Source organism: Heterocephalus glaber, unplaced genomic scaffold (genome assembly GCF_053883595.1).
Source record: "Heterocephalus glaber isolate CG9 unplaced genomic scaffold, H.glaber_assembly_v1.0 deba00001572, whole genome shotgun sequence".
Lineage (NCBI taxonomy): Eukaryota > Metazoa > Chordata > Mammalia > Rodentia > Bathyergidae > Heterocephalus > Heterocephalus glaber.
The window spans coordinates 22,349,069-22,359,017 of NW_028258357.1; the positions used below are offsets into that span (position 1 = coordinate 22,349,069).

General features: G+C 63.1%; 1 protein-coding gene across 1 annotated transcript; it reads right to left on the reverse strand.

The window, feature by feature from the left end:
• Positions 1 to 883: 883 nt before the first annotated feature.
• Positions 884 to 7,630, reverse strand: Ckap4 (cytoskeleton associated protein 4). The gene is made up of 2 exons (XM_004845067.3): positions 7,069 to 7,630; positions 884 to 3,102 (listed from the first exon to the last, which is right to left on the reverse strand). Exons 1-2 carry the CDS (start codon positions 7,483 to 7,485, stop codon positions 1,846 to 1,848), a joined length of 1,674 nt encoding a protein of 557 aa, XP_004845124.2. The 5' UTR covers positions 7,486 to 7,630; the 3' UTR covers positions 884 to 1,845.
• Between the last annotated feature and the right edge of the window lie 2,319 nt (positions 7,631 to 9,949).

Consider the following 9,949-nt stretch of genomic DNA (forward strand, 5'->3'; position numbering starts at 1 on the left):
TTAGGGATTTATTTTCAGCATTTTATTACTTACCTGATACATGTGTATCTTCTTCCATATTAAATGACAACCTATTAAGCCACTCCAGCCTGCACTTAGGGACTCCAGAAATTTAACTTTCTCCACTCATGGGCACCCTCCACGTGCGTGAAAGTAACAAGGGAAGCATGCTTACCCACTCCTGGACTTCCAGATGACTGGAAACTAAAACTATTTATTTTGAAGTAAAAATTTAAAAGGACTTTAAAGTGCAAATAGAAGCAACGTGAAGGGCCCGCCCTGATTTACAAACTGGAAAACCACCACACTGTGCTGTGAAGTCCTAAGGATAGGGCCTAGGGCCCCAGGAGCCAGAGTCCAGGGAGGAAGGGCGCCCCCTAGGGACAGAGAAGACCCGAGCCAGGGTGGGCCTGCCTCTTCCTGGGACCTGGCCCTGCCTCGGCAATACACGGAGGGACAGAGGCCCCCGCAGCTATGTTTTATGAAGAGCAGTCGTCACCAGGTGGCGTGGAGGGGCCCAGGGCAGAGGTGCTGTGTGGCCCAGTGGCCGTGCAGCCTGGTCCGGTCAGCATCACCGCGGAGGCTCCCACATGCCCAGCCTCTCCCTGTGGGCAGGGCCCACGCTCCTCCTTCAAGGGCCCCAGAAGACCGAGCAGGGAGGCCGGCACCTCTGCTGAACTGGGGTTCAAGACGAACAGCCCACAAATCAGCCGAGGGTCTAGCAGGAAGCCCAGGCCTGGGACCAGCCAGAGTGGTTCAGAACTGGCAGTAAAAACAGCCTTAGTTGGAGCTCAAAACTTACCTCTTCCCTAATCCTGAGTGCTGGGTGCTGACGAAATACATCAACTATGAAATTCTCAAAAGCAACCACTCTGGAAAAGTCTTAACAAAGCTCAAGAGTTTATTAAGAATTAAAAATATTGTAAATAAGCCATACAGTTCATTTCACAGTAAACTAAACTATTTTCCCCCTTTCTTTTACTTTTCAGATTTTTTGTTTTCTTTTGTTGTTTTGTTGTTTTTTTGGTTTTTTTGGAAGGGCAAGACAGCCATTAAAGAACGACACAGCTCGAAGGGAAGGGGTGCAGGAAACACTTACAGAAACGCAGGGGTCTGCTCCGGCTGCAGACCTCTTCGCCCACACCGCTGTCAAGATCCGGAGACGGAGACTGGAGAGCACTCGGCCGCTTCCCGAAGAGCCACTCTCCTCCCTGGGATTCCGGCCGCTGGCCCGGCTCGGCGACCAGGGACTGAAGGGACCAGGGACGGGGCTGCGCTTCCATACGCCGCACTCTGCAGTTACCCTGGATGGCACCAGAGGGCTGGGGAGGGACAGACACCCAGGCCACAGGGGCCTCGGCAGTGGCCCTCAGGTGGACCCACTCAGAACGGAGGAGAGCCCACCCACTCGCTGACCCCCAGGAGCGCCAACCACTCCTAAGAGGAAGACAATGAACAAGAGACATGTCCCCAAACACTGGCCAGAAGTATGGACAGAGTAAAAGTAACGTTTCTCAAAGACAATTAGGAAAGAAGTGCCTGCCCCCCACATTTTTTTCTAACTTGAAATCTGTCAGCCAGACAGGGTTTGTGAGGTCGGCGTTAATCTGCTGCTGCTAATCCCCAGCTGGGCCACGCCTCTCCCTGACACCAGGCTCCAGGACACCAACCACAGGGAGGCGCAGAGGCTGAGGACACCAGGCGTGTGCAGGTCACTGCGCGGAAGTGAGCCCAGCAGAGCCGCACAGCCAGGTGCCAGAAGCGGGGCACCCACATGGGAGCACACGGAGCTTCCCTGGTCGTGAGAAACCAGCCTGCAAATGCTCACCCTGCACCCACGATTCGCTAGATCCTTTCGTAAATCTTTTCGACTTCCACAAACAACCTGTCCAGGTCTTCCCTCAGGCCCTGAAGCAGAGCGCTGGTGGATTCCAGGTTGTTCTCGTTCCTTTCAATCTTGACCGAGTACGCGACCAAGCTGTCCACAGCAGTCCTGAGCATCTTCAAGTCCAACTCGGCCTGGCTCACCGAGGACCTGAGGCTGTCCAGCGAGGATAGCTTGTCCAGCAGGTCGGGGGTCAGCGGCCGGGCGGCCGGGTCCTCCTGGAGCAGTGTGGTGACCTGCTCACGCACACGCTGCAACGACTCCACGGCACCGGGCAGCTCGCCCATGCTCCTCTTCAGCTCCTCCACGTCACCATAGAGCGCCAGCTGCGCCTCGCCCAGGCTCTGCACGGTGCTGGCCAGGCCGTCCCGGTCCGCCTTGGGCCCCAGGCCCTGCAGGTGGCCGTGCAGCACGGCCAGGCGCTCCTCGTGCTCCTGGCCCCTGGACAGCAGTGACTGCAGGCTCTCGGCCTGGCGTGCGGAGGCCTCCTGTAGGGCATTCATGCCCGACTCCACACCCTGCAGCCTGGAGTCCAGGGCCCTGCCCTTCTGCAGCAGGGCATCGAGGGCGTCCGCGTGTCCGGAGCCAGCGTCCCCCTCCGGCCGGGGAGCCTGGACCCTGAGCTGGCGCACCTCCTCCTGCAGCCCCCTGACCTCCTCCGGGAGGTGCGAGGAGGCCTCCTCAGAGTGCTGCAGCTTCTCAGTGAGCGCCTGCAGGGCCAGGCGCTCGGCCTCGGCCGCCTGCTTGAAGGCCTGCTGCTCCTGCTTGAGGCTCACCAGCTCCCGCACCTCGGCGTAGACCTCGGCCTCCAGGGCCTGCAGGGAGCTCCGCAAGGCCGCCAGGTCCTCGCCCCGGGACTGGGCCGAGCCCTGCATCTCCCGCACCGAGGCCTTCACGTCGTCGATCTCCTCCTGGCTCCGCTTCTGCACAGCGGTGAAGACGGCAATGTTGTCGTTGATGGACTTGGTGAGCTCCGTCAGCCTCTCCTCCACCGTGTGCTCCAGGGAAGTGAAGTCCCGCTCGCGGGCATCCTTCACCACGTGGATGCCGTCCGACAGGTCCTTGAGGATCTCATCCTGCAGCTTCTGCAGGACCTCGCCGATGCGGCCCACCTCGCTCTCCCCTTGCTTCACGGCTTTCTCGGTGAGGTCCTGTTTGTGCTGGGCACTGCGCAGTGTGGACTCCAACGTGCCCAACGTGGCCTGCAGCGACTGCACCTGGAACCAAGAGCAGAGGTCAGCCGCCGGAGGCAATGGCATGGTTACGCGGCACCGCTGCTTTCTGTGTTTCCATCTGCCCAGCCTCCAGAATGAGCTATAGCTCTTTCTAGGGAACCCTCCTTCCACACAAGGCCACTCGACTGGCAGGGACGAACTATCGGACCCCGGACCCCATCAGGCACCGAAGGGCCCGGCCAATCAGCACTTTCATCCACTAAACCCAGCCCAGGATGGCCAGGGGCTAAGGCGGATGCGAGCAGGGGAGGTGGTGCACACCTATGAGCCCGTACTCAGGAGGCTCCAGCAGGAGGACCCCGTGGGTCCCTGGCCAGCCCGAACTAAGAAACAAAACCATCAAACTAAAAACCTTAATAAGAAAACCCTAATGATAAGAAAGCCTTATTTTGAAGCACCTCCAGCACCTGGAGATCCCAGCACCATCTTCAGCCCCGGGCCAACGGGCAGGGCAGAAACTGAAACTCACCTGCAGCCCTGCGCTGTGGGCGAGATGACTGCCCTGCACCCCGCTCTGTGAACACCCTACACACCCTAATACCGTCTGCCCCGACCGCCTGGGGAGCCAGTTCAGGGCGCTGCAGCGCTATGCAGTCTGATGATCCCTAACCCAGCCCCACCCTGAGGTGACACACAGGGCTGCAACACCAGAATAGCGGGCAGGGGCTGCCCCTCCCGGCCCCTAGGTCCCGCCACCGAGTCCAGAACAGCAGAGAGGGGCCCTGAGCGTGTGGCCAGGCAACTTGCACTGTGGAAACTGCAGGCCCTGGGCACTGACGCTCAACAGCTGCTTGGCACTGCAAAGGGGTAAAGACAGGAAACGACTACACCTTACAGACTTGAGGGATTTTCTTTTGTATAGTATGTGGATCTCTAGACTCCAATACGCAATGATATCCTTGAAGAATCGGGGTCTGGGGATGGACTCGGGGTTACAGCGTTTGCCTCCCACGCACGAAGCCTCAGGTGCAAACCCCAGAACTGCAAAGCAAAGAAGGGATTAGCACAGGGTCCACAGGCAGAACTCAGAGCCTCATCTGGACACTTCCTGCTGTGTCCGGAGGGTCCTACACCGTCCTCACTGCACACCGAAGCACCAGACAGACTGACACTGGGGAGGGGACGTGGACAGGTGCCAGGAAGTCACGCTCGTTGTCCAGGAGCCAGGCTCTCTCGTCCCTTGTGGCTCCATCAGTGACTTTATGGGAGGAGAGTGTGGGTCTCAGGGCTCCAGGACAGGAGACAAGGTCCCTGCCTGACCGGACAGCCTGAGTCGCAGGACTCAGGGAGAAGGTGCAGAGAGCATGTCTGGAAATGCGCGATTCCCTCACGGCCCCTGCCAGTTACACACAGGTGTACATGTGGTGCCCCCTGAGAGAAGCGAAGGAAGACTGTCATCCCTGGCTGTCACCTCTAGCCTGAGGCAGCTCTTACAAAAGGGATTTGATGAGAAATTAGGGACAAAGCCCCGCACTATAAAAGACCAGTGTCCCGTCTGAGAGGGTGGTGAGTATCCATCTTTATGTGCAGACGACAAGCACTGGATCTGTGTGTCCTCCCAGCACCCGTAAAGCCCCGGGGTGGAGGCTGGGGAAGGCACAACAAAGGCTGGAACAGGGTCCCTCCCTCCCTCCAGGAGCTCCCTGGGGAGGGGCGGGCTGGGTGGAGGACAGGGTGCCATCGCTGGCTGACCAGGACCCGGACACTCACTGTGCACCAGGAGCTATCAAAACACTGTGTCAGGGCCAGGCATCACAATCCCAGACCATCTGATTGCAGAACCTGAGCTCAAGCCGTTCTGAGATGGCTCAGGCAGAAATGCAGGTGAGCTCAGTGCACTGGGTGCCGGGAGAGGAGCTGTCGACACCAGAGTCCTGACTCCAGGCAGGGTCCAGGCAGGAAACAAAGACAACTGGAGACAGACTCCTCCCCTGTTAAGCCACGATGCCCGCCTGAGCCCCCTGCAACCCCTTCTTGTCACCCTGGGTCTGCCAGGGCCACACGGGGCCCCGAGCGAGCTGCACCCATCTTCCCAAGCCCTGGACTCCCTTGTGCCCAGGCTGCCCTCCCACACGGAGAGCGCTAACAGCAGAGCCATGAGGGCACCAACTCCAGGGGTCCTGACTCAGCTTCCCTGTCCATGCCACAGTGCTAGAAGTGCTGCCCGCCTCAGAGTGGCCCGGAGAACCTCAGAGAATCAACCACGACCGCTTCCCCGGTGCAAGATAATTCCCTTCTGGCCACCTCGGAGACGCAGGCAGAGCGGCCTCATACTGTTGCTTGCACTGGGTTCCAAGTCAGTGGAGCAAGTGTTTACTGAGCACCTGCTGCGTTGGAGGAAGATAATGAAATCAGCAGCCACATGGTGATGAGGCTTCCAGGAGTTAAACTGCACTTTGAATCCTCGCCCTCCTGCTCCCTAGCTGTGCTGTGCTGGAGGGCCAGTGGGGTGAATTCTACACTAACCTCTCGGAGCTGGGCTGTGGGGCAAGAGACAGCTCAGCACTGGCACAAAGGAAGTACAAGACACGGGCAATGGGTAACAGCTGGATTACACCACCGCCTGCAAAGAAAGTCGCCACCATGTCCACCGCCTCTGGACAACTACGTGGAGCCTTCCTTTCACACCTCGGGAGGGAAACTGAGGCCCAAAGAGGAAAGTGATCAGCACCTATCTGTGCCGGAGGAGGGACTAAGGCAGAGGAAGGAAGGACACGCAGGGCTCATTTCCCAATCCTGTCAACCTGGATTCAAGACGCCCTCCCTGTGGGCCTCAACTTCCCACTTCCCCTGGCATTTCCTGGACATAACTGCCACTTTCGGGTCCCGCCTGTGGTCCACATTCCCCCTCCTCGATCACCAGCGGGGGGGGGGCCCTGCCCCAGCCCCCCAGACACTGGGAGTCCACGCCCTCCCCCTTCCCCACCCATGTAGGTGCTCCCACAAGCTCCACTGCGGCTCCAGCTCCTCCCCGCCCTCCGTGGGCCACGGCGCAGCCATGCGACTACCAGACTTCAGTAAATATTATGACTGATCGCAAGGAGGTGGAGGAAAGGCAGGAAGCAGGCTGGTGCTCTGACTGCGGTGGGTGGCAGGGTTTTGAGGATGATCTGACATCCAGAACAGGCAAAACAGCAAAGCCTACTTCTGCCCCGCCAGAGTCCCCTCCCTCGACCTGAGGCGATTCGCAGGCAGTCCTGCTCCTGCACACTCCACAAAGCCGGGACTTGGCAGGCTGGGAGGCCTGCTGGGAAAAGAAGGCAGCGGTTCCGGGATCCGAAGTGGCGGGATTTTTTGTTTCCGTCTCACAATCAACTTTCCTTGTGCAATGACACGCATGCAGGGTGGAGGGGACAGGCTGCGCTTAGGTCTCGAAAAACCACGTAACGAGGCGGCCCCGAGCTGGGTTCATCCATACCTGAAGCAGGCCCCGGGGACCCTCCACTGGGCAGGGCCCTGAACTGCTAGTGCAACCCAGCCGTCCCTGGCTAGGGCTTCCTCAGTTTACCTGCTCTCTCTAAACCTCAGTTTCTGGTCCCCCTCCGGCCTCTCCCCCAGGGTGCTCTGAGGATCAGCCCGCACAATGGTCTAAAGCACGTCCCTGGCCTTTCCTTCCTCCACAGTGCAATGGGCTGGCTCCTCCGCAGGCCCACACGGGCCACCGGCCCAGGGCAGGACCAGGCCTCACGCCTGCCAGAACTTCATCTCGTCTCTGCAAAGACCTCGGTCCCGGCTCCCCGCTCGGGCGCAGGCTGAGACGCGGCCCAGACTCCCCTCCCTCCCCCTGTCCGCTCCATCCGGAGGGAGGGGGTCCTGGGCGGACTGGCTCCTCGCAGGGCACCGCTCGGCCGCGACAGGCCCGGCCCCTCCCCGCCGGCCTGCCACCCGGGCGCGTCCGGCCCGGCCGTGAACAAAGGGGTCCGGGACGGCGGGGCGGTTGGCACCCACCTTCTGCTCCACGCCACGCAGGCCCCGGCCCAGCTCGTCCCGCTGGCCGGCCAGGTCCTGGTGGCCGCGCTGCAGCTGCTGCACCTCCTGCAGGAGGTGGTGCGCGCCCCAGCCCGCGAGCGCGGCGGCGGCCACGAGCGCCAGCCAGCACAGCGCGCCAAGCGCACGGCCGAGCGCGCGCGGGCAGCCTCCGGGGCCCGGGGCGGGGGGTGCGGGCCGGCCGCCGCCCCGGGGACCCCGGCCGGGCGCGGGGCTCTGGCTCTGCGGGCGCGCGGGCGGCGGCGCGGGCGGCTGCGGGGCGGGCGGCGGCTTCCGCGCCACGTCGTCGGCGCCCGGCGGGTGGGCGACCCGGTCGCGGTCGGCGGGGGTCGCGGCGCTGTGGCCGCCCTTGGGGCCCCTTTGTTTGGCCGAGGGCATGGTGGCGTCCGGGCCGCGGGGCCGCGCGGGCGGAGAGGAGGCCGGAGAAGCGGAGCGAGAGAAGGAGTGCGACGAGGGAAGGAGAGGACGCCCGCCGCGCCGACCCCGCCCGGGAGCGCCTGCCACGCACGCGGCCAGCGCGGGGCGGGGGCGGGGCCGGCAGGGCGGGGCCGGGCAGGGCTAGGGGGCGGGCCTCCGAGATCCAGGGAGTGGATGGGGAGCGGGACGGGGAGGGGCGTCACGGGGGCGGGACCTAGGGGACCCCGCCCTAACGACTCCGTCCAGGCCCCGCCTCCAGGGAGGAAGGAAGTGGGCGGGGCACGGCAGCCCCGCCCCCAGGCTTGCCGGGCGGAACCGACCCCCTATTTCCGCGGAGCCGGGGTACCCCGCACCTCGCACTCCGAGCCCGCCCGGGCGGCGCCGGCTTCTCAGGGGGTCGGGCGGGGACCGTGGCCACCAGGCCTGTTCCGAAGCCCCGCCTCGGTCCTCTGAGGATCTCGCGGGCTGTGGGCGGAAGCCAGCCGGGCAGATGGGCGCGCCCCTCTTGTGCAGGCGGGGCCTTCCCACGCCTCGCAGCCGCCTCCGCCGTTTTGGAGCGGGAACCCAGGCGAGCCCGCCCACCCCTCTGATGGGTTCGACCGAGCTTGAGCCAACGCGGCGGCGCGGGCCCTTGCGGGTGGGGAGGACCCGCCTGGGTCTCACACCTGCCGGCCGGGCGGCCCCGCGTCCTGGCGCCCCGGCAGCAGGCGCGGCGGGACCGGGCGCGATGCCTGGTTTCTCCGGAGCCGCTACAAAAGGAAACTTTAAAACTTAGATGTCCAGCGGCGCCAGACCTCCCCGAGCCTGGGCAGAGCCGGCTCCCTCTGCTCCACCCCAGCCGGGCCGGAGGGGGCAGCCCCGGGCAGCCGCAGGAGGACGCGGAGCGGGCCCCAGAGTGCCCACGGCCCACTTTTCCCCGACAGCCTCCGTCTCGGGAGAGGCCCACACGCCCTGCCCGCCACGGGGACAGCGGAGGCCCGGGGCGCCCGCGTCCTCGGAGCTCGCTGCCGGGAAGGCTTTTGCCCTCTGCGGGGTAAGCGGCCTCCTTTGACTGGGTGGCCGTGCGCCCCAGGAGCCGGCTGCACACCCGGGCTCGCTGCTCTTTGCAGCTCGCCTCGGGACACTGCCAAGGTCCGTGACCGTGACCGGAAAGAGGCCCGCAAGGAGTCCGCAGGCAGAGCCCTGAGAGGCCCCGACGTGGAGACCGCCCGCGTGGACGTGGACGACGAGCGGCGGCTGCCGCGGGTACAGATGGAGGAGGGCGGGCGTCCGCGCCCAAGTGGGCTGAGCCGGGACGCCCGTCCACACTCCCCACGGGCGGGTGTGAAGGGAGCGGGCCTCGGCCTGTCCAGGGCGGCACAGTGGGGGCGGCACAGGGTCCGGCGACCCAGGGCCAGTGGCGGAAGCCTCCTGGTCAGCGGGGCCGGACTCAGCCTGCAGCACAGCGAGGAGAGCAGGCTCGGACTCCTCAGAAGGCGCCCAGAAGAGACCGGCTCTACACCGGCAGCCAGGCACGGGGGTTGGGGGGGATGGCAGGGGTGTCAAAACCCCTGGTGCGCAGAGCTTGCTGTCTTTGAAGCAGTTACCTGTGTAGGGCCAGAGGCAGCCGTAATGCCTAGAGTAGCTCGCCCGGCCTGGCCAAGTGCAATCTGGAGGCAGGAAATCTGCGCCCAGACTGAGCGACCCAGAAACAGCCTCTTCTTCTTTGTTTATTGCGTTTGAGACAGGGTCTCACTAAGCAGTCCAGATTACCCTTGGGCTCACTGTGTAGCCCAGGCTGGCCTCGAACTCGCAGCAACCCTCCTGCCTCAGCCCACTGAGTGTGGGGATTGCAGGTGTGCGCCACCACACCCAGCTATCATTTTCAGTGCTTCCCTCTCACGCTCCTGCTCTGGGAAGCAGTGAATAGAATGATGAAGACACAGGCTCACCACGGTTGGTGGCACACGTGTGTAATTCCAGCGCTAGGGAGGCTGAGGCAGGAGGATCACTGTGACTTCAAGGCCAGCCTGGGATACATAGTGAAACCCTGTCTCAGTACCTCTCCTACCCCCCAAAAAGACACAGGCTGTAGAACAGACTGACTTGTGTTCAAATTCAGCTGCAGCCTGCAGAGTGACCTGGCTGAACCCGAGTCTTTAGTGAAGACAGGAGGAGGTCCCTGCCTGGCCCTGGCAGGGATCCGTGAGGAAGGGACACAGACGCGGTTCAGAGTCACAGTTACAGGCCGGAGTGTGGCCTCACAGACTGCTGTGTCTGGCTGCATCGGGGAACGGCGTCTCCCAGGAGAGCGGCCACAGCCCTCTGGGGTCACCGGCCCCTGCCCCCTCTGAGTGGACGCTGCACACTGAGGACCAAGTCCCTTTCCTTCTCCCGACCTCGCCTCACCTCCCTCTTCGCCTCCTCCCAAAAGTGCACCCAGTGA

Bases quoted from the DNA above. Each gene is read 5' to 3' on its own strand.
- Ckap4 (XM_004845067.3), bottom strand. From the start codon at position 7,485: ATGCCCTCGGCCAAACAAAGGGGCCCCAAGGGCGGCCACAGCGCCGCG. The intron at 3,103-7,068 runs GTGGGTGCCAAC...TCTTGGTTCCAG, and splicing joins TGCGTGGCGTGGAGCAGAAG to GTGCAGTCGCTGCAGGCCAC.